A 24933-nucleotide genomic window follows, 5' to 3' on the forward strand; every position below is an offset into this window, starting at 1 on the left:
TTGCAGCAACCTATTGTTATGTGCTTATTAGTACACGGACCCTGTCTGTGGAATTTTGTGTATATTTCGTCATACACTCAGTTATACTGTGGATTTTCCCTCTTGTGAATTTGCCTCTGAGCATTTATGCCTGTGTGGTATATATTGTGGAATATATGCGTCCGTTTGGACTTGACACCGTAAGTACTTTAGTATTTGTGTAAACCCCCAGGTCAGATCTGCCCAAATCTCCAGGCCAGATCTGCCCTGGGTGTTCACCAGTAAGCTAGTCACATCAGTAACCAAGCCTTATGCTTGTGGGGGAGTGCCCATGGCCTGAGAGGGGGTGGGAGGTCACATGACCTCCACACCCCAGCCTTGCCATGTGGCCCTTTGTTTTAGCCCCATTCCCTCCAAGACAGCCGAGCAGTCAAGACGTGTTTTACCAAGATCACAGCCAGTCTTCATTCATACATTTCACCCAGGTAAGAATTTAACCCTTGTGGTCTCAGAACACTTCCATAAATTGATATATGTAATTGTTGTCACATATGCACTTATCTGACTGTGCCATATAGGATATATTATGCACATCTTTTTGAGTAATTTAAGTTATTACTTTGGTCAGCTATTCACAAGTTAGTGTGATCTCTGCAAAGAGATACACACATTCTAAAAGGATTGGCTGAATAGATTTCAGGAATTTACGCCAAGAAACAGGTGGGATAACTGCTTCTCCCATCAACCTGTTTACAGTGAAAATATTTGGTTAGCTGTGTTAGTTTGGGATAAACCTCCACATTGGAACCATTAACCCACTTAAGTTCACTAGTTTTAAAAGTGACCACTGTTTACTTAAATTGATCTGGAATTTAAGGATTATATGTATCAACTACTAGCTTTTGCCTAAACTTAACTTGATCTCCTAACTTCCAGAACAGATAGTTCCTTTTACACTGGTTAACACATGGTCAAGCTTAATTCCTTTGTTTGAGCTGACCATGCCAGCCTCCAGTAGCTACAGACATGTGTATTACCCCAGTGTATGTAAGCAAGGTGGCAGCACATCTGGAAGGGATTAATTTCTCCTTGGCATCTATTGCCCCTGATGACCCCCGCTGGTTAATCTCATCCTATCAGCCCAGCCTCTATCAAGTGGCTAAACAAGATGGCTGCACCAGCAGTACACAGGCCAAATTAAAACTCAGTACAAGACCAACCACTTGTAACTGTTCTGAGTTTTTGTATTTAATTATGCCTGTGATTGTCCTAACACAACACAATCCTCAGAAATTACATATCACTGCAGATGCACATATACTGGAATTTATCATGCTTTTGGACTTTGACATTTTGAGTCCAGTGTTCATGTTCTCTATGGCCAGTCAGTAAGCATTTGTTATTATTGTTGATAGATACATATATATATATAGATATTAACTTTGTATATACAGTTAATATGCATATAGGCTATCGCCTGGTAATATTGTATTTAGTTTATAGATATTATCAAAATACCCTGCGTGACCCGTATTATTGTTCTTCATGCGGTAACCGTTCTGGGTTGTACAAAATGTATGCAGCCCCTAGCATAAAAATGTACCACTCAGATTATTAATGCATACATTAGCCTACACTATTGATTTGTAACCTGTATGTTAAATGATCGAAAGAGTAATTTACGAATGTTATGTTTTGGTTGGAGGTGAAGGTCAGCTGGCATAGACCAGTATGTCTTGTTATATATGAGATATGACCTGGCATCATAAAATGCATTTGTACCCATCATATGGATACACTGAGTCATCTAAATTTCTAATGCGAGCCTGGCCCCTTATAAGCCTGGCAACGTACTCGACATTATGTTTAGATGCCTCTCTTAAACAGGATACCGGTAACCCTGTGACCCTTGGCCTCTCTAGTATTGACTATATTGCAATCATTGTTAGCATGATGTCACTTGGTTTCTAGATGCCATGCTTAAACGTTACATGCATTATGGTCTGACTGTCAGGCTGACCTCTCAACTTCAACCTACCTTGACCTACATGTATGTGTACAGGTCGCTGTGTATACATGTGGACACACATGTAACATGTCTTATATAATTGGGTTAATAATCATGTCCAACACCTTAACTTGTTTAACTTACCTGTTATGATCATATGGCACTTCTATTAAGTCTTTGAAAGCTACGTTCTAAATTGTTTACTCATTAATACTTGAAAGCTCTAGTAGCTCTCCCCATTCCCTCCAAGACAGCCGAGCAGTCAAGACGTGTTTTACCAAGATCACAGCCAGTCTTCATTCATACATTTCACCCAGGTGCTGTACCGTCTTGACTGCCAGACGTTACCCTCCAGGCTGCTTCCCCTTGTGAAACTATCCAAACTCAGAAGGAAGGAAGGAAGGGAAAGGAACATATTTACAGATACCCCTACTCTCATACTGATTACCTCTGTCTTAAATAATAAATTCTCAGGCTGTGGCACATGTGAAAACCCAGCAGAGCATTTGCGTTCTTTGTCCAGCATATATTTAACACTTGTTTCCCCAAAAGCCAGTCACGTGTCCACCCGACAACGTAAGATAGTCTCGCAGGTGATTCGACCGCAGACAAACAGGTCTTACATTTGGCGCCCGAAATGGGACGATCGTGATTGCGCTTTGGTGTTATTAAATATTGCTGAGACACTTTCATGACAGAGAATCAGTGACCTCTTGCCATTCTACGTCACCCTGTAGTAACAGCTGTTCACATCCATTTCATGTGATCTACAGTCTGTCAGTCTTCTTGTTCACAGCTACCTCCAGCAGTAAATCATATAGTGACACTCTCGTTGAGCTCGCACTGAAGTGATTAACTGTCTCTTTCCACTCTGACAAGCTTCACTCTTCAGATTAGCTACACCAAGCCACATATCATGGCTGGTATTGAGCAGGGCACTTTGGAAAAACTGATGAAGTCTAGGCATATAGACTGCTCAAAGTCAGTGGCCTTAACTGACCTGCCTGAAGACACGAGAGAGGCTGACATTAAGGAGAGAGTGGAGGAGCTCTATGGTACGACGTCTAAAGTCATACATGTTCCTGGAGTGGTTCCCACCTTCTTGGTGGAATTTGCCAGCCAGGATACTATGCTTAGGGTGGGTCATACCATGCTGTTTAGGGAAGAGGAGGTCACAGTCAATCAACTACCCCTTCCACACCCATTGGTGGAAAACATTTCAGCCAGTGGCCTGCCTGGATCGGTTGACAAAGGAGGCATCTCTAGATATGTCCAGAATGAACTAGCAAAACAAAAATCTTGGATCTCTAGAGATGTCCAGGAGGAACTAGCAAAACAAAACTCTTGGATGCTGGACTTACTTCAGCGAAATAATGAAATGCTCATGAGGCAGATCACTGAGCTAATGAAGAATGCTTGTTTGGTTGCCTCTAGTGAGAAAGCCCCTGTGATGCCTAATATCCAGCCAACAACACCTACCCCACCTGTAGTGGCTGATGGCCAGCCATTAGCATCTGCCCCAACTCCTGCCCCTGAGGTATTACGGCAGAAGACCTCATATGTGACAGCAGCCCATGTTCATTCAGCAGCTGCCACACCAGTTGATCAACATACAAGTTCGGCACATAGCCCAATGCAAGCCCCTCAAGGGAGTCAGCAAATGCCCATCTTTTGGGAAAGGCCAAGCCCCCACTTTTACCGAGTGAAGCCATTCTCTGGAACCTACCCGGTGAAGAGTGGGGAAAGTTCTCATGAGGAATGGTGCCAACAAATGCGCATAATTCAGGATGACCAGACGCTGACTGCATCGTCCAAACGTCAGCGGTTGATGAGCAGTTTGCTGTCACCAGCCCTTGATATGGTGCTAGGTCTTGGGGAGAACAAGCAGCCAGACGAAATGATCTCTTACCTGAGACGGTTGTACAGAGGAAAAAAAGATGATGTCCTCACTTGGAAGCAATTCTTTTCTCTGACACCGACTCCCAGTGAGTTACCATCGGAGTACCTGATACGGCTTGAAGTCGAGCTGCAGAAGCTCAGACTAAGCAAGCCCATGTCTCAGACTGAAGTCGATCAAACTCGACTTACACAGTTCCGCACGACCAATCGGAATCCAAACGTGTACAGCATTTTGAATGCACGCTTTCAAACTGGTGCATCTCCATCACTCCCGGAACTCATGGATGCAGTAAGGGATGTAGAAAAAGACGATGTGCTATTTCCCACCCAGGCAAAAGCCCGGAATCATGTACACAATACCTCTGAGACAGTGGAGTCTGGTAGTTCCGAACTCCGCGACTTAAAGGCTGACATACAGAAGATCTTTTCCCTTGTAAGTCAGACTCACTCCCTTACCAAACAACCTGATCAGGACCATCTGGTGAGAAACAAGGAGCAGGAGCCCAAGAAAAATGGTCAGAAGACAACTAAATTTCGCAGGTTCTGTCACAACTGCGGACAGTGGGATCACAGCAGACCCAGGTGCCGAAATTCTCCAAATCAGGCTTTGGTGTGGCAACGCACCAAGGAGAGAGATGACTTTTACACACAAATTCGCCAAAATGAGTCAAACTCCACCTCTGCGGATTTAAACTCCGAGGGGTCTCTGAGGCATTAAAAGGACAATCAGAGACCCCGGCTTCCTCAAACCGTCCTACAGCAATCCGCAATAAGGGCTATTATGACAAAAGGGCACATGCCATTAAACTTGAGTGTGGTGACAGATGGTACTGTGCGACGCTTTCGGATGCAGGGGGACATGTTGTGGAGCCAATTACAGGCCCAGAACAAGAAACCGCCCCGTCAGCAGTCAATTCACGGCCATTAAATCCGAACTGCCCAGAGTTTGTCCCACGGCAGCCGTTCCACCTACGACCTGATCAAGCCATTGAAGCATTGGAAAATCCTCCAGTGGAAACCCTCGTGGAAGATCAGCAAGGTGAAGTGGATAGTACTCCCGTGGCAGACAATGTGGACTCTGAACCAGCGATGCCCACGACGGTGCAGACATCCTCAACTGATGACACCAGTCCCGGACGAGCCTCCAATGAGATGGACGAGGACATCCCTCTACCTGTGGAGACCACGTCGCAGGACTCCATAAGACGCTCCGAACGCCAGAGGCAACCTCCCCGAAGGTTCACTTATGATCCATACGGGGTTGCCTACAGCAAGTATATGGTCTGGGTATAACCTGAGCAAACTCTCACATGGGTGCTTTGAACAGGGTACCCCAGTCCTTTTTGTTACTTTTTGTAGAATTTTGGGTAATAATGGATATCGCTCTTGATAAAGTACAGAATTTTGACATTACCCCTTTTTTCTGTCTGGTGATAAGTACCATTCCTTTTCCATTTAAAACTTCTAAAATTTTAAATATGCTCTGTATAGTGCACTACGCATGGTTTTTAAGAAATATGTAGGACCATTGGTAGGCAATATTGGCATGCTTTGTTCTTTTTTATCTGGCTCGCTTTTCTTATGTTACAGGTCAATATGGAAGCATTACTGCTAGAGATCCAGTCCCTGAAAGCTGAGCTCATCAACGTCCAACTGGAGTGTGATGTATTCAGGAGAGAGCGAGAGGAAGCCAGAGCTTGCCTAGTAAGGACACTAAAGGACATTTTCAGGAAGAGAGACAGTCCACAGCCCACAGGGGACAGAGACGGCGCATGCATCTGATCCCTCTACTGAGGTGACCAAGCCCATCAAGGCACGGAGCGTTGCTGTCACACCCAGCAGCCCCTCGACGGTGGACGACAGGCCTGGCGAACCCCCGGCTGCTATGCCCAGTATGGTTCATATGCCATGTAGCCCCTCGACGGCGGCGCATGCATCTAATCCCTCTACATCCAGCCTGAACATCGGGAAAGAGAGTCGACTGTACATTGCGCTCAGTCATCAGGCCAACACCTAGAAGGACAGGCAAAAGAAGAACTGTCCAAACCTATGGCTGGCCCTTGGAATGAAAAGGAGGGCCACAGTACCTACTCTCCAGGAAGCAAAGCGAGTGCGTGTGACGCTGGCACAAGACAGGGACTCTAGCAGTGATTCTCCGGATACCAGGGACAATAACAGAAATCATCGCTTTTAAAGTGTTCTGTCCATGAAGTACCACAGGGGTATCTACTTGGGTGAGTGGGCAAGTGCTCTGACTTGGTAGCGCGCACTTGACTTCTTGGCTGAGTGGACCACGTCGCTCTAGTTGGAGGCTTCCCGTGTCCTTTTTAGGGGGGGAGAGTGTAAACCCCCAGGTCAGATCTGCCCAAATCTCCAGGCCAGATCTGCCCTGGGTGTTCACCAGTAAGCTAGTCACATCAGTAACCAAGCCTTATGCTTGTGGGGGAGTGCCCATGGCCTGAGAGGGGGTGGGAGGTCACATGACCTCCACACCCCAGCCTTGCCATGTGGCCCTTTGTTTTAGCCCCATTCCCTCCAAGACAGCCGAGCAGTCAAGACGTGTTTTACCAAGATCACAGCCAGTCTTCATTCATACATTTCACCCAGGTAAGAATTTAACCCTTGTGGTCTCAGAACACTTCCATAAATTGATATATGTAATTGTTGTCACATATGCACTTATCTGACTGTGCCATATAGGATATATTATGCACATCTTTTTGAGTAATTTAAGTTATTACTTTGGTCAGCTATTCACAAGTTAGTGTGATCTCTGCAAAGAGATACACACATTCTAAAAGGATTGGCTGAATAGATTTCAGGAATTTACGCCAAGAAACAGGTGGGATAACTGCTTCTCCCATCAACCTGTTTACAGTGAAAATATTTGGTTAGCTGTGTTAGTTTGGGATAAACCTCCACATTGGAACCATTAACCCACTTAAGTTCACTAGTTTTAAAAGTGACCACTGTTTACTTAAATTGATCTGGAATTTAAGGATTATATGTATCAACTACTAGCTTTTGCCTAAACTTAACTTGATCTCCTAACTTCCAGAACAGATAGTTCCTTTTACACTGGTTAACACATGGTCAAGCTTAATTCCTTTGTTTGAGCTGACCATGCCAGCCTCCAGTAGCTACAGACATGTGTATTACCCCAGTGTATGTAAGCAAGGTGGCAGCACATCTGGAAGGGATTAATTTCTCCTTGGCATCTATTGCCCCTGATGACCCCCGCTGGTTAATCTCATCCTATCAGCCCAGCCTCTATCAAGTGGCTAAACAAGATGGCTGCACCAGCAGTACACAGGCCAAATTAAAACTCAGTACAAGACCAACCACTTGTAACTGTTCTGAGTTTTTGTATTTAATTATGCCTGTGATTGTCCTAACACAACACAATCCTCAGAAATTACATATCACTGCAGATGCACATATACTGGAATTTATCATGCTTTTGGACTTTGACATTTTGAGTCCAGTGTTCATGTTCTCTATGGCCAGTCAGTAAGCATTTGTTATTATTGTTGATAGATACATATATATATATAGATATTAACTTTGTATATACAGTTAATATGCATATAGGCTATCGCCTGGTAATATTGTATTTAGTTTATAGATATTATCAAAATACCCTGCGTGACCCGTATTATTGTTCTTCATGCGGTAACCGTTCTGGGTTGTACAAAATGTATGCAGCCCCTAGCATAAAAATGTACCACTCAGATTATTAATGCATACATTAGCCTACACTATTGATTTGTAACCTGTATGTTAAATGATCGAAAGAGTAATTTACGAATGTTATGTTTTGGTTGGAGGTGAAGGTCAGCTGGCATAGACCAGTATGTCTTGTTATATATGAGATATGACCTGGCATCATAAAATGCATTTGTACCCATCATATGGATACACTGAGTCATCTAAATTTCTAATGCGAGCCTGGCCCCTTATAAGCCTGGCAACGTACTCGACATTATGTTTAGATGCCTCTCTTAAACAGGATACCGGTAACCCTGTGACCCTTGGCCTCTCTAGTATTGACTATATTGCAATCATTGTTAGCATGATGTCACTTGGTTTCTAGATGCCATGCTTAAACGTTACATGCATTATGGTCTGACTGTCAGGCTGACCTCTCAACTTCAACCTACCTTGACCTACATGTATGTGTACAGGTCGCTGTGTATACATGTGGACACACATGTAACATGTCTTATATAATTGGGTTAATAATCATGTCCAACACCTTAACTTGTTTAACTTACCTGTTATGATCATATGGCACTTCTATTAAGTCTTTGAAAGCTACGTTCTAAATTGTTTACTCATTAATACTTGAAAGCTCTAGTAGCTCTCCCCATTCCCTCCAAGACAGCCGAGCAGTCAAGACGTGTTTTACCAAGATCACAGCCAGTCTTCATTCATACATTTCACCCAGGTGCTGTACCGTCTTGACTGCCAGACGTTACCCTCCAGGCTGCTTCCCCTTGTGAAACTATCCAAACTCAGAAGGAAGGAAGGAAGGGAAAGGAACATATTTACAGATACCCCTACTCTCATACTGATTACCTCTGTCTTAAATAATAAATTCTCAGGCTGTGGCACATGTGAAAACCCAGCAGAGCATTTGCGTTCTTTGTCCAGCATATATTTAACACTTGTTTCCCCAAAAGCCAGTCACGTGTCCACCCGACAACGTAAGATAGTCTCGCAGGTGATTCGACCGCAGACAAACAGGTCTTACATTTGTATAGATAGGCCCCTACTGCTATCCTTTCTTGTTAAACTTAAGCACTTTAGTATTTGTATAAGTCTTATTATCTGTTCTTGTTAAAGCTAATAAATTGTTGTAAAATAAAATCTGCTGGTTTTGGTTACTTTTTTGTGCGGCTAAACTATCGTGTATTTCGAACAAGCCATCTCTTTATAATACAGACAGTTTGGGCCGTAACACTATATATATATATATATAGTACCTCTGGTGGAAAATATCAGTTTTCTAACAGAATAGTATAATTTTGGTCACTCGGGTAACGAATGTTTGTGAGAAAAGTTCTTGGATATGTGTAACCTTGAATATGATAGGCCCTCTAGACCTTTATTTGAATCTCAGATATAACCTGTAGGTCTACAGCTCTACTTATCTAAACAAAAACAAAAAATAGTCAAAAGGAGATCCCCAACGCCTTTATTTTTGAAGTGAATATTCGGGGGCCTACTCAATGTTTAGGTTATATTGCATTTAAGACCTATAATGTTATCTAGTTGGAGTGTTCCAGTTAAAAAAAATACAAACAAAAAACATGTGTGTTGAACTGTATGCATGAGTGCCATGGAAATATTCTTGAGTACGGCGTAAAACATCAAACAAATAAATAAATGTATGTGCCAGGGATCCCCAAATGAAACGACCAAACCAGGGGAGACAATCATGTTCAGAATTTCGGATATCCCGCCATATATGTCAACAACGACAGCAAGGTGAAGTTGTCAGCTCTGACAAGTTCTGCGTTCCTCGTTGTCTCGACTTTTAGGACGTATTATTGTATGTACCTAAGCAACCTGTTTCCGATTCTCGATGCTGTGTAACCTGCTGGTTATTTGGTTATCAGATTTCTCAATTTACAAGAGGTTAGAAAGCGAAATGTGTTGGAAGTGTCGAAATTTGGACCAGTAGTAATGCATCAGAAATCGGCATGATTCTACTTTTAGTTCTATATTGTGTTGTGCAGAGGAAAGCAGTTGAAGTACTTTTTTTTCAGGCATAAATTCATTAAGAGATTTGTTAATCTGAGGTTGCTGTCACGTCATAGTGACAGTATTGTATTGTTCTCATTGATCATTCTGTAGCTGGTTTGCAATGGCAGCCATCTTTGAGGTAAGTTTACGTATTGCCCACTGGGTGTCTATTGCCAGAGATGCAATAAGTTGGACAGATGCCATTGGCTGATAAGGGCATACAATGGGCAATATACAAAACTTACCTCAAAGATGGCTGCCATCGCAAACCACCTATATGTTACTCGTCCGAAAGAATATAAATATACAACTAGAACCTTTATATCTCATTTTCTGTTTGCAGAGTGTTCGTGTCTCGTTCACAAAATTAGTGGCAAACTCAATGATAAACAGAGTTAACCTCTTAATTCGACATTACATCCAGCATAAAGGCAAATCATCAGGAAAGCCCTTTGCATCAGAAGTATTGACGTGCCATTTGCAACAGCGAAAGCCCCACTGGACGTCATTCTGTGTTTATCAGCGAGATGTTGTGAATGATCAGTTTGGTCGGTCGCATTTTAACTGGTGTGTTGATGAAGTAAACTACCATATTCTTCGTGCTGGCTGCTGGCCTTTTGTCAAATATCACTGCAGCAAGCGGCCAGTGGAGGACCTGGATCAAGAAGATCAACTTTTCACGTGGTTAAAGCTGATTAACCTTGGTGGGTGTGTTTATCATTCATATCTAGCCTCCTTAGGACTGAAGAATCATGTGTGCGGTTGTATCATTCACACATTCACACATGCTTTAACTTAAAAATAATATAAATAAACTTATGATTATCTCTACTTCAGAAGTGAAGGAAAGAAAATGACCAAAAAATGCCAAAGAAAGAAAATAGGACCTACGAAAATCATAGTAAAAGTAAAGTAAATCTGCTGTTTGGGATTGTTTTGACTTTGTACTGTGTGTACTCGAGTGTTTACTTTATAAAACCACTGAGGAAGGTTGTCATGTATTTGTTGAATGTGCAACTTGACCATGTTCACACACCATTCCTTGTTTCTGTTGAACAGGACTGCCAACCCTGGCTTATGGACTCAGTCTGTGGGCTCTTGTCAAAGTTCATGAAGACATTCATACATCAAAGGGGACAGTGAGAGCCTATTTTCTGATTAAGGAGGATCCGAATGCAGTGAACTAGTGAACTGAAATTTTTGCTTCAACAAGGGTGCCTGATCCTTACGTAGAGAGAGACTTGTGGTGAACTGTGATACAAATCCGCGCTGCTGTTATAATTGAACTCTGTAGGCTGAAGTATACCTTGACCTGGCTTCAGTTTAGGTATCTGCAGCTGTAAGCTGTTAAGTTACAGTGTGGTGAAACTTTTTTGTCCACTCAGTTGTATGCTATTTTTATGATCTTTCCGTAATTCCTTTGTCGACATATAGATACCATAATGTCTGTACAAACGTTCCAGTTGACCTTCGTCACATCTCTTGCTGTAGTGCTTGTGGCCTTACTCCTCACCGTCTCCCTTTTAACCTTAATACTGAGAATATTGAGCTGCTTACTGAGGACATGTAACAGACTATGCTCTGGAGGAAGGAAACGCAGTAAGTCAGCAGAGAAGGTGGCCAGCACACCTGAGGTGGTCCGTCCTCCAGGGCCACCTTCAGAGGCCCCTAAAGACAACAAAGTAGAGTGACAAGAAAACACTGTACAATATTGTAAAACTGTTCTTATGCAATATCTACCTCTCTTTGTAGAGAGTGGACATCAGCGGTGCTCTGTGGTAGTCACATGTATTTAAGCAATACTTTTTTCCAAAACATGTCCATGTATTTTATTTATCTACATTATGTGTATATCAGCGTGTAATTATTTTTTCTTGGTCTCATTTAATATATACTTTTTGTTCTTATAATGCCATATTCCATGTCATGTTTTTATTTGACAAGCATATTATCAGAACTTTATGCCTTGGCTCTATTTATTATTATTTGTCATGTAATATGAAAGTGCTAAATTGTATGTGTGTTAATCATAAGGTTGGTCCTCGGTACATGAAGTGTGTTAACATTAAGTGTATAATATGTGCAAAAAACAAAGAAAAAACTCTTAACACGTTTGTTGACCTTTGTCACTTTTTTTTTGCCCTAATCCTTTACAGGCTATTAAATCATATGATGGTGAATGGTAAAAAGTCACTTGTTCTCCAGAGCACCAGAATTGTCTCCCTTTCTCAACTGCACGCATACTGTATGCTTGAACTTCTAATCAGCTTTCTGTTATCAGGGAAGAGTTTGTAAAGCTATTCTGGACAAAAATTACATGCATAGCATTATTTTGTCAACCATCATATAAAACTCTTCACTTTAAAATAATATTTTTTTCTGCTTAAACATTTTTCAGAGTGCACTTGGAAAAGTTCTTGGGAAGTGACACCCTGAGATCTTGAAACCATTTGGCATAATATCTCAGCATATACTACTGACAGAACCTCATTGATGGTATGTTTTAATGTATGGCTATATGTGACGTGGGAAGAGCACTTGCTTTCCCTTCTGTGAGGCAAATAGATTGAAAGTTGAACTTGTCACAGTGAGAAATTGACATTTTGCTTCAAAGTTGTTTATTATCAACTTTCTGCAATTTGCATGAACATGTACATGTGCAATAAACAGTGGACAAATTTATTTAAAGTAGTTATTTTTGGTGCCTAAAAGCTGTACAGAATGGGAGAGTGACTTGAATATGATATTTTTTCAAGCACACTGATAAATGGTGTATTAACAGTGTTTGAGTTAATGAAAAATCTGTGCATATGTAGGTAATATGTATCTGTAACTGAGCTCAGCACAAAGTCTTGTATTGTTAACCTGGCCAATAAAAAGTATGAAACACCCCACAGTTGATTAACTGAGAGACTGCAAAGTACAAACGAGTGACTGTTGTGTGACAGTCACAGACTTCACTTGCCTTGGCCTTGTTGAGTTTTAGGGGCCCAAGTGGCCTAAGTGGTAAGAATGCCAGCACGGCGAAATGACCCAGTAGCCTCCCACCAATGCGGTGGCTGTGAATTCAAGTTCAGCTCATCCTGGCTTCCTCTCTGGTCGAACGTGGAAAGGTCTGGCAGCAACTTGCAGATGGTTATGGGTTATGTCCTCTCACCATAATGATGACCACTGCGTTATAAGTGTTATAAATATTCTTGAGTAAGGCGTAAAACACCAATCAAATGCATAAATAAAATGATGGGTTCTGAAAGCTAATTGTGCTTTATGTTACAAGAGTGGTACTCGATTCTGCTTTATGTTACAAGAGTGGTACTCGATTCTGCTTTATGTTACAAGAGTGGTACTCGATTCTGCTTTATGTTACAAGAGTGGTACTTGATTCTGCTTTATGTTACAAGAGTGGTACTCGATTCAACATTTTTGAGCTAACATCACATTTTTCCAAATGACTTTTCCAAGGGTAGAACCCCAATGACATCAGAAATAGGTTATTGAGAGTGAAGCATGTATATACTTGTGCTCCAGGTTGGTGACCAGAATAGTAAAAAACCCTCCCTGTCAGCAATATTTATGATCAAGTACAGCTCAGGAAGGATTCATTTACATGTACGTATTTTAGAGTGGGCCAGTTGATGAGAGCCATGGTTATAACAGAGAGACAGTAAACATGTATATAGTGTATTTTTGATTCTTAAACCCTTTCAACTCACATCGGTTCATTTGAGACCATTGTTAACTTTTGACTGTGGTAAAATAAAATTTAAACAAGACAATGTGGCAATTTTAATTGTTGGTTTAATATTTCGTTTTCACTCCGTGCATACAGTGCTGGAGGAGGTTATCAGCTATTTGGCAGCAGGTGGTACTCTGAGGTACTAAAAATATTTAATTGTCAAGTATTTGGCTGCAGGTGCACCATGTGTTACTGATGAAGTTTGTCAGGTATTTGGCTGCAGCTGTACCCTATGTTGTAAATGAAGTTTGCCAAGTACTTGGCTGCAGGTGTACCACATATTACTGATGAAGTTTGCTATGTATTTGGCTGCATCTGATGAAGTTTGTCATGTTTTTGGCTGCAGTTTTTCTGGTATCTAGTTTTTTGGCCAGTATCAGTGCGTTTTGACTGGTTGGTGTGTCATGGTATCAGTGTCCTTTTACTAGTTGATGTATCATGTCTGGTATCAATGTCATTTTATCTTTTGGGTTGTCATGTCTGGTATCAGTGTTCTTGGATTGGTTGGGGTGTTATGTCTGGTACTAGTGCCCTTAGACTAGTTGGTGTCTCATTTTTGGTATCGGTGTGCTTTCACTCGTTGGGTGTCATTTCTGGTATCAGTGTCATTGGACTAGTTGGGGTGCCATGTCTGGTATCAGTGTCCTTGAACTGGTTAGGGTGTCATGTCTGTACCAGTGTTGCAGATGAAGTTTGTCATGTTTTTGGCTGCAGTTGTTCCTGGTATCTAGTTTTTTGGCCAGTATCAGTGTATTTTGACTGGTTGGTGTGTCATGGTATCAGTGTCCCTTTACTGGTTGATGTGTCATGTCTGGTATCAATGTCATTTTACCTTTTGGGGTGTCATGTCTGGTATCGGTGTTCTTGGATTGGTTGGGGTGTTATGTCTGGTACTAGTGCCCTTAGACTAGTTGGTGTCTCATTTTTGGTATCGGTGTGCTTTCACTCATTGGGTGTCATTTCTGGTATCAGTGTCTTTTTGTCCTTGGGCTGGTTGGGGTGTCAGGTTTGATACCAGTGTCTGTGTTATTTCTGGTATCAGTGTCCTTGGAATGGTTGATGTCTTGTGGTATCAGTGTGATATGGTTGTTATGAGGCAATGCCTGGTATCAGTGTACCAGAATTTGTTTTGGAGTCAGTTCTGGTATCAGTGGTCTGGTGAGAGTTCACTCTGAATGGTTGAGGTTTCTTGTCTTGTATCATGCAGTGTCGTTGGACTGCTTGGGGTGTCATGTCTGGTAACTGTGCACTACGGTCGGGATTACATACAGGATACCACTGTCCAAATTTACTTCACCTGACGTCTTTCATCTTTATTTGTAACCTGCTGTAAAATGAAACTGTCAATGTATATTTGATCTCCCAGATAATTTCTAGTGCTTGAATACATAGGCTTATATAACCGAAGTGGTAATTTACCACATTTTGCCCAAAGAGCTGTAGGCCTATCAACAAGTTCAGGTCGGTAAATGTTTGTAATATCAAAATCCATTCATTAATGCCGGTAGGCTACGTCTACCGGCAGGCCTACAACTCTTGAAGTACGGTACTGAAGGAAGGAAGAAAGAAAAGAAAACAAACGAACACAAAAAAAGAAAGAATTTTGAAGGGGGTTTTCGACTTTTTTGATGTGCATGAAAATAAACGTAGTAAGACTGAATTCATGGACTGGTACCAGATAAACTTTTGAAAGCAAATTCAGGCATGTAGTGCACGATGACCATGCATTAAATATTACCACATTACGCGAGGCCATTTTTCCGTTAGAAAACCACTCCAGAAACACGCTATAATTATACACTCGGTTCATTTAAAAACGAAAGATGGTTTAAAATAAGGTCTGTTAATATGCAAAAGTGACATCATAGAGGGCGCTACCTGCAGTTGTCGCTCTTTGTACATTCCTTGTAATATCGATTTGTATTGGTTAGGTGTCTGACAGTCTTCGAATTCTACAACCAAGAAATTTTCATTCAGAAGAGATGTAAGAAGCACTGTTTATTTGTCTAAATGAAACAAAAGAAATGAATTTTTTTTTGTTTTTTGCTTTTTTTTTTGATGTAGTTTGTAGTGACTTAACTGTCATGTTAGACATTTCATTTCTGATGTTATATATTACTTGAGTAATAATGTACAAGCAATGGATGATTTCACCATGTCGGTTGTTTAAGCTGTAAAACATGGGTTAATAAAACTAGAATCAATATTCAACTTGTATAACACACAGTGGTAAGAGTTAACGTTGCACTTGTACCCTAGCTAAATGTAGACCAATCCAACATGTCTGAGTAGCATAGTCCTACTTTAGACCAATAGCCCTTGACAATTATGTAGGTCACATTTTAAAATCCATTTCTCATTAATAACTGTTCGGTGACTAAGGCGTTACATCAGGTAACTCCGCCAGGTATGTGCAGTTGTTTTCCCCTTTGCTCGGGTCCTGGTTTTCTTCTCCGTCATGTAGAATTGTCATAAATCAAAGTGAAATATAGCTAAGGCTGGTTTACTCTTTGTGCCTTGGTTTCCTCCAATGCTGTGGTTCCCTCCTTGTGCCTCTGTTTTCACCTGGCGCCCCGTTTCCTCCTGGCACACTGAGTTTTACTCCTGATTTTCTCCTGGAGCCCTGGTTTCTTCCTGGCGCTCTGGTTATTCCTCTTATCACCTTGGTTTCCTCCTGGTGTCATGGTTTCCTCCACCAATAAACCTGACCACTGCCATACAGTGTGATTTATTTATTTATTTATTTATTTGATTGGTGTTTTATGCTGTACTCAAGAATATTTCACTTATACGACGGCAGCCAGCATTATGGTGGGTGGAAACCGGGCAGAGCCCGGGGGAAACCCACGACCATCCGCAGGATGCTTGCAGACCTTCCCACTTACGGCCGGAGAGGAAGCCAGCATGAGCTGGAGTTGAACTCACACTGTCCAAATTTACTTCACCTGACGTCTTTCATCTGTATGTGTAACCTGCTGTAAAATGAAACTGTGTCAATGTGTATTTGATCTCCCAGATAATTTCTAGTGCTTGAATACATAGGCTTATATAACCGAAGTGGTAATGGGGGACCCCCCGCTCAGAGTTATCTCCCCTGTGGCGCCACTGTTCCATCAGCGATACACATATCCACCGGCATGGCCGAGTGTATCTGTATGTCGGCGACCGTCTGGTGTTAAATGTAACTCTTCTACAGCAATGCCGCAATATTGTTGCGTACCTGGGTGTAAGGGGAACACTGGAGGACATCGATTCCCTCGAGACGCTAACATTAGATTAAAATGGAGGGTTGCTATCAAGCGAATCGACCCGCAAACCCGACAACTATGGGACCCTAAAAAGCTGGACGTGGTCTGCAGAGCGCACTTCAGAGAAGAAGATTATCGGCCAGTTTCGTTACTAGGTAGGATTGCTATTTCGTAGAGAGATCTGCATTTTAAAATGGAAATCAGTATTGTTTATTCCCCCTACCGTCAGCTATACCTGGCGGCAGTGTAGACTTGAATGCAGGCCTACCAATTAAAACTGATAGTTATAAATTATTTGTAAATATGGCTTACTAATAATAGAGGTATCAGGTCAAATTGTAATATTAAATAGATCTAGCAGAATTTTTTCAACGTGAAATATTCGAAGTTTTAAATATTTCCGGCACTAGTCTTAATGGCTTGCTGTATTAAAATAAATTTAAAAAAAATCTTCTTTGCACTCATTAGAACTAACACGTGAAAACTGTCCATTCAAATTTCAGGTGAAAGGAAAAGACTTCGAGCAAATGCTGTTCCATCAGTTTTTACTTTCTGGCCATCTGACACCAAGCCCATGAGGAAACTGGAGAGGACGGGCAAAAGTCCAGATGTCCAGATGCAAATGATTGTGGAAGACGTGCCCGATGTGGCGTGTTTTGAATCCGTTGGAAATGAGGAATTGCCAGCCATTGAGACCATCTCAACCTCATCCACAACAGATCAGGGGGTGCAGTGCTCTTTGCCCAGCAATCAAAATAGATTTTCAGTCGATAACTTTGAAAACAATCCCAAAGCAATGTCTTACTACACTGGTTTTTATGATTATCAATATTTCATGTTTTTCTTCAATATTCTTGGCCCGGCAGCTTTTGATTTAAACTACAAATGTTCGCTATTGTCTCCACATGATCAATTGTTTTTAACTTTAATGAAGCTGAGACAGTCAAAAGATGATGTGGAGCTGTCACTTTTGTTCAACGTTAGTGAAACTACTGTTTCCAGAATTGTTTGTACATGGATCAATTTCATTTATTTCCAACTCCAAGAGATAGACATCTGGCCATCCAAATCTGTTGTGGAGGCTACCATGCCAGTTGGTTTCAGGAAAATGTACCCTTCAACGCGTGTTATTCTTGATGCAACGGAGGTACCAATTCAAAAACCTGCGAATGTGAACGTTTCTGTATTTCTGTGGCCTGGGATCATCCACAGACAACCTCTTCCTGCCCTCCTTCAGAGGAAGGTTTTGTGCTTTAACAGGAGAACCTGGATCAGAAAACAAATACTGCTTGGCCACAAAGTAACATGTAAAAACATGCACCACAACAACATGATAGTATTTAGTCCATGTTCATAACATTTTTCCAGCAGTCCTGAATGCAACAGCAGACGATACACCACTCTTTTTTGGCACCTGGTAACTGTTCACAAGATGGTTGTGATTTGGCTAATTCTCACAATCACTGAAATATGCAGTAAATGTTCAATGGAATAGAATATTTTACACTGTTTTTAATATTTTACACCTTAAACTTAAATTCTCCCATTTTGTTTAGTCTTCAGGTTTTATCATCCTTTCACAAGTACCTTAAGGCCATCCACAAAAAAATTATGTGTTTCCTGTAACCCGACCTGCCCATCTTATTGTCAGTGAAAAAAAAAGTTCTGGGTCGGCTTTTTTTTTTTTTTGAATGATAAACTAAAGGTTAATAATAGATTGATGGATTTCTTGACTTACTGATTAAATAATTCTGCAGCAGCAGTATTCCAGCTGTATACATGCATAAAGCTGAGTATATAATGTATTCTAGATGAGAAATATCTAATATATGAATGTCCATATTTTTGACAAAAAAAATTTAAAACAAAAAATTCCTACCTACCTACCCATTTTTTGATCAAGTCGTTACAGGAAACACAATTATTTTTATGAATGGCCTAACCACTGTTAGCCATGTCAAACTAAAGCATGCGCCTTTCAGAACAGAAAGCAGTGAAATATGCAGTTTAACACAACACAATTTCAACCTTCAAGCAACTGCAAACAAACTGTAACAACAAAAATCTATTACAAAAATGCAACATTCTTCAGCCAACACGGGTCTCTTAGACCTGAAGTGAACGTTCTAATACAAAACGAAAACCCAATTTGAAGTAATTTTACACAACCATTTACCACTATGAAGAGCTGATGGTTGGTGAAATGTTTGTGGATTTTCTGTGCAAGTTTTGCGAATATTGATCTCGCCATGTTGCATGAATTTGCACAGCATAAGTAACACTGCTGCTAAATGTTTGCACGTCCCATGGGGTCCCTTGCCAGCAGGGCATTCACAATGACTGTTAAGTATCTCTGCTGACTGACCATCAAGCCTCAACTTGTAATTGTAGGACACCTATAAAGCGAGTATTTGTACAGTTGTTTAAATATAAAACACACGACACAAATCCCACAAGTAATCCTACACAAACTAAAGCCTATTTACACACTTGTGCCATCCTTGTCAGGGGTGTTGCAGTATTGTCTCGAATTTAACAGTCTGAAATTCAGCATGTTCAAATTACAGCCATGTGATGTTGAATATACATTTGTTATTACCATTACAATCACAAGTTTGATAAAACAATGCTAGGTATAATTTCAATACCTTCTTTTTCATGGCAGCTCTGACCATTCCACTGAAATGAACATCCTTCTGGGTAATATGTACACTGCAGGCATCAATTCTTTGGCTATCCAGCAGTGCTTCACCTTTCTGTATGGCCTTGAGATCACTCATAGCCCTCTTGTCCATGGCCATTCGTATTTCAAAATACGACTCCACAAGGGCCCTTCTGATTTTAGGAAGCTGGAGCTTATGAACAGGCATCAGCTGTTTAAATCCACTCACTGGCCAATCGGGGATAGTTGGTTCTGGCAACAACACGGGGACACCTTGAAAGTTATTATTTCTGCCATACGCTTCTAACCTACAAAGTAACCACACAACCATGTTAGCTCGACGGCCTGTGTATAATGTAGGCATAGGCCTTCAGAAAATAAATTAGCTGTACCAACCAGTGAGAAATCTCGGTTTTGAGAGTGATGTCAAGTATCATCCCGGTTTCATAAAGTAAACTCATCCTTACAAATTGCCTAACACACGTCTTACACACGGAATGTATGAAGTCAACAGTAATCACAACAACAACAACACTTTCGCGTGATATAAAAATTTTTTAGATTTAACACGATGACACATAGTCTTAAGCAAAATAAATAAGGAAAGGCAACTTTACCTTTGGATCAAATCTTCTTTACGCCCTGTACTTCAGGCATTCCGCAAAATCAGCTCTTGTTTGAGCTTACTCACGCTCCACATGGAATAGGCCATGCTGCCGGCATGTGCGCGCGTACCTAACCGGATATGAGTATCGCTGATGGAACACGTACGCCATCTGGCGCCTATGGATGGAACTAAAAGTGAATGCGCCCCATTTACCACATTTTGCCCAAAGAGCTGTAGGCCTATCAACAAGTTCAGGTCGGTAAATGTTTGTAAAATATTCTAAAATTCCGGAAATATCAAAATCCATTTATTAATGCCGGTAGGCTACGTCTACTGGCAGGCCTACAACTCTTGAAGTACGGTACTGAAGGAAGGGAGAAAGAAAAGAAAACAAACGAACACAAAAAAAGGAAAGAATTTTGAAGGGGGTTTTCGACTTTTTTGATGTGCATGAAAATAAACGTAGTAAAACTGAATTCATGGACTGGTACCAGATAAACTTTTGAAAGCAAATTCAGGCATGTAGTGCACGATGACCATGCATTAAATATTACCACATTACGCAAGGCCATTTTTCCGTTAGAAAACCACTCCAGAAACACGCTATAATTATACACTCGGTTCATTTAAAAACGAAAGATGGTTTAAAATAAGGTCTGTTAATATGCAAAAGTGACATCATAGAGGGCGCTACCTGCAGTTGTCGCTCTTTGTACATTCCTTGTAATATCGATTTGTATTGGTTAGGTGTCTGACAGTCTTCGAATTCTACAACCAAGAAATTTTCATTCAGAAGAGATGTAAGAAGCACTGTTTATTTGTCTAAATGAAACATCGCCACGATATGGCTGAAATACTGCCGATGTGGCGTTAAACCATAATCATTCATTCTAAATGAAACAAAAGAAATTGAAAAACAACCGTGGTGTACCTTGTCTTTCAGATAAATTAATATACCGGTAGCCATTTTGAATAACGTGATGTACATGATAGATGTTATGTTGAACTGACAAGGTCAGACAAGAAAACTGCACCTTTTCAAGGAAAATCGGTACTTCTGTGCAATATTAAAGAAAATGGCTTAAACCTGTAACACAAAAATAGCAGTTGTTAAACTTTTTAACTACCGTATCTCTCAGGCCATAGTGGTGGGAATACCTGTCCTCAACCTGACGACCGATGGCCGTACCACTGTAAAATTGCTTCCGACGCACCTGCTAATAACTACCTGTTAATAGGACACCAGCCATGCAGGGTGAAATTTTTACCTGAAATTCACTTCATTTGTGGTGGATGCCAAAATAAAACCATGTACAAATCTTCCTCAGAAAACACTGGATGTCTGAGAATGCTTGATTTTGGTGTTGCTAAATTTAAGATTCAGTCATGAGCATATTAAAACAATGTGAATGTATTAAAAACAGGAAAAACTTTCTCCAAATTGTGCAACCACATTTTTGTTTTAGGTGGTGGTGACCCTTACAGCAGCGAAGTATTTTTTGCTACAGGCACTGTACTTTTCTACACCATAGACGTGACAGTTGTCGTGAAGGTAAAAATGTTCTTTAGTACAGTGTTGAACACCAGTCACATGAATGTGGTTGATGACTGTTTCGGTAAAACTGTTTAAGACAGTCTTACAGTAAATCTGTAATACCTGTGAGCGCTCTTTTGGGCAAACCTAATCTCAGATCTCAGAATGACTTTTTCATCTAACCTCATCTAATTCCCATGTCTAAGGGGTAACTGTTTCAGATAAACGCATACATACACATCTAATAATTGTAAGGTTAAGTGGCTCAGACAGACGTCTAATTCCTATGGGGCACTAATTTCAGGGAAACTTCTGTCTAATTCCTTGGAAATATGTATAAGAGTATATGTAATTTACCAATGTTTAATTCCTGTATTATATCAAACAAATTTGGCTATGTCTAAGTTTCAGTGGGAACTAATTGTTTCAGACAAACTTGTGTACAAGTCTTATTTCTGGGAGCAAGAGTTGCTTTTGGGCCAATCATAAGCTGGCTATTAATTTGTTTTAAGACATCTAAGGTCTAATTCCTGTGGGACTATAACTGTTTCAAGACATCTGAGGTCTAATTCCTGTGGGACTATAACTGTTTCAAGACATCTGAGGTCTAATTCCTGTGGGACTATAACTGTTTCAAGACATCTGAGGTCTAATTCCTGTGGGACTATAACTGTTTCAGACAAATTCAGGTCTAATTCCTGTGGGACTATAAACTGTTTCAGACAAATTCAGGTCTAATTCCTGTGGGACTATAACTGTTTCAGACAAATTCAGGTCTAATTCCTGTGGGACTATAACTGTTTCAGACAAATTCAGGTCTGATTTCTGCGGAGGCAAAATGTTTCAGACAAGCACACTTTTCACTTCTGTGGGAACTAACTGTTTCATACAAATTCACTTTTTATTTCTGTGTGGGCAAACTGTTTCAGACAAACTCGCATGTGATTTGTGTGAGGACTAACTGTATCTGCTAACAAGCTCACGTTTGATTTGTGCAGGGACTGTAATTCTTTCAGATTAACCCAAATCTATATTGACAGACTTTCCAAGGAAAGCCTAATTTTTTAGCTTGAAGGTACAAAATACAGACATAGCTTATGTCGTACCATTTTATCCAGTGAAAGGAAAGGCAGTGTTAAACACAATGTTAGGGGTGGAGTCTTATAAAGTAAAAACCAGTACTGAGATCAAGGTTTGAACACATGTAGAGCACAGTAACAGAGGGGATATTCCATCACTGAGTGGGTGTGTACACATTAAATACCGTAAATTACTGAATTCCTAACTTAGTGTATTGTGCTTAGAATTAAAGTTAAACAAAATGTTTGAGGTGGTATGTACTGCATTTATTGAGTTGAGGAGTTAATGCACACTTGTACAATAACACGAGGTGGTTGGGGCAATATTTTATTGTTCATACATTGCGTACACATTAAATACTACAAATTACAAATTTCTGACTTAGTGTATTGTGTTTAGAATCAAAGCTAAACAAAATGTTACAGGTGGTATCTGAAAAAGTACAGCATGTATTGACCTGAAGTTTTACATGCATATGTGACGCAGTGACACAGCTAAGTGTGATGTTCTATCGCTGATGCTCAGTGTGTATATTAATTACCGTAAATTACCAAATTCATGATTTGAGTACTTTATGTATTAAGCTGAAGTTTTGCATTCATGTGTCTCCTACAGACAAGCTCTTTGGTAGCCTTGCTACCAAATCTAAGTTATTTGTTTTTTTTGTTTTTTTGCTTTTTTTTTTTGATGTAGTTTGTAGTGACTTATCTGTCATGTTAGACATTTCATTTCTGATGTTATATATTACTTGAGTAATAATGTACAAGCCAATGGATGATTTCACCATGTCGGTTGTTTAAGCTGTAAAACATGGTTAATAAAACTAGAATCAATATTCAACTTGTATAACACACAGTGGTAAGAGTTAACGTTGCAACTTGTACCCTAGCTAAATGTAGACCAATCCAACATGTCTAAGTAGCATAGTCCTACTTTAGACCAATAGCCCTTGACAATTATGTAGGTCACATTTTAAAATCCATTTCTCATTAATACTGTTCAGTGACTAAGGCGTTACATCAAGTAACTCCGCCAGGTATGTGCAGTTGTTTTCCCCTTTGCTCGGGTCCTGGTTTTCTTCTCCGTTATGTAGAATTGTCATAAATCAAAGTGAAATATAGCTAAGGCTTGTTACTCTTTGTGCCTTGGTTTCCTCCAATGCTGTGGTTCCCTCCTTGTGCCTCTGTTTTCACCTGGCACCCCGTTCCTCCTGGCACACTGAGTTTTACTCCTGATTTTCTCCTGGAGCCCTGGTTTCTTCCTGGCGCTCTGGTTATTCCTCTTATCACCTTGGTTTCCTCCTGGTGTCATGGTTTCCTCCACCAATAAAACCTGACCACTGCCATACAGTGTGATTTATTTATTTATTTATTTATTTGATTGGTGTTTTACGCCGTACTCAAGAATATTTCACTTATACGACGGCAGCCAGCATTATGGTGGGTGGAAACCGGGCAGAGCCGGGGGAAACCCACGACCATCTGCAGGATGCTTGCAGACCTTCCCACTTACGGCCGAGTGGAAGCCAGCATGAGCTGGAGTTGAACTCACACTGTCCAAATTTACATCACCTGACGTCTTTCATCTGTATTTGTAACCTGCTGTAAAATGAAACTGTGTCAATGTATATTTGATCTCCCAGATAATTTCTAGTGCTTGAATACATAGGCTTATATAACCGAAGTGGTAATTTACCACATTTTGCCCAAAGAGCTGTAGGCCTATCAACAAGTTCAGGTCGGTAAATGTTTGTAAAATATTCTGAAATTCCGGAAATATCAAAATCCATTTATTAATGCCGGTAGGCTACGTCTACCGGCAGGCCTACAACTCTTGAAGTACGGTACTGAAGGAAGGAAGGAAGAAAGAAAAGAAAACAAACGAACACAAAAAAAGAAAGAATTTTGAAGGAGGTTTTCGACTTTTTTGATGTGCATGAAAATAAATGTAGCAAAACTGAATTCATGGACTGGTACCAGATAAACTTTTGAAAGCAAATTCAGGCATGTATTGCATGATGACCATGCATTAAATATTACCACATTACGCAAGGCCATTTTTCCGTTAGAAAACCACTCCAGAAACACGCTATAATTATACACTCGGTTCATTTAAAAACGAAAGATGGTTTAAAATAAGGTCTGTTAATATACAAAAGTGACATCATAGAGGGCGCTACCTGCAGTTGTCGCTCTTTGTACATTCCTTGTAATATCGATTTGTATTGGTTAGGTGTCTGACAGTCTTCGAATTCTACAACAAAGAAATTTTCATTCAGAAGAGATGTAAGAAGCACTGTTTATTTGTCTAAATGAAACATCGCCACGATATGGCTGAAATACTGCCGATGTGGCGTTAAACCATAATCATTCATTCTAAATGAAACAAAAGAAATGAAAAACAACCGTGGTGTACCTTGTCTTTCAGATAAA

At 40.6% G+C, this 24933-nt stretch overlaps 2 protein-coding genes across 4 annotated transcripts in view; one reads left to right on the forward strand and one right to left on the reverse strand.

Moving 5' to 3' along the window:
• Window positions 1-9727: 9727 nt before the first annotated feature.
• LOC135472402 (uncharacterized) lies at window positions 9728-19631 on the reverse strand. The gene is made up of 4 exons (XM_064751887.1): window positions 19267-19631; window positions 18795-19014; window positions 11148-11302; window positions 9728-9841 (listed from the first exon to the last, which is right to left on the reverse strand). The coding sequence occupies exons 1-4, from the start codon at window positions 19609-19611 to the stop codon at window positions 9728-9730; spliced, it is 834 nt and encodes a 277-aa protein (XP_064607957.1). The 5' UTR covers window positions 19612-19631.
• LOC135472574 (cyclic GMP-AMP synthase-like receptor) overlaps window positions 13228-24933 on the forward strand; it is a 31620-nt gene continuing 19914 nt past the window's right edge. Inside the window, exon 1 of one of the 3 annotated variants that reach the window (XM_064752134.1) lies at window positions 13228-13243. The gene's annotated coding sequence lies outside the window, so the exon portion shown is untranslated. Of the gene's footprint in view, window positions 13244-21421; window positions 21440-24714; window positions 24787-24933 lie in introns of those variants that run through there. The other 2 variants (XM_064752133.1, XM_064752132.1) reach the window with 2 other exon arrangements.

The sequence above is a fragment of the Liolophura sinensis genome, chromosome 8, assembly GCF_032854445.1.
Source record: "Liolophura sinensis isolate JHLJ2023 chromosome 8, CUHK_Ljap_v2, whole genome shotgun sequence".
NCBI classification, from domain to species: domain Eukaryota; kingdom Metazoa; phylum Mollusca; class Polyplacophora; order Chitonida; family Chitonidae; genus Liolophura; species Liolophura sinensis.

Bases quoted from the DNA above. Each gene is read 5' to 3' on its own strand.
- LOC135472402 (XM_064751887.1), bottom strand. From the start codon at position 19,611: ATGGTTGTGTGGTTACTTTGTAGGTTAGAAGCGTATGGCAGAAATAAT. The intron at 11,303-18,794 runs GTAAATGGTTGT...TGTTGTCTTTAG, and splicing joins ACCATCAGCTCTTCATAGTG to GGGCCTCTGAAGGTGGCCCT. The intron at 9,842-11,147 runs GTGAGGAGTAAG...TGCCCTTATCAG, and splicing joins TTAAGGTTAAAAGGGAGACG to CCAATGGCATCTGTCCAACT.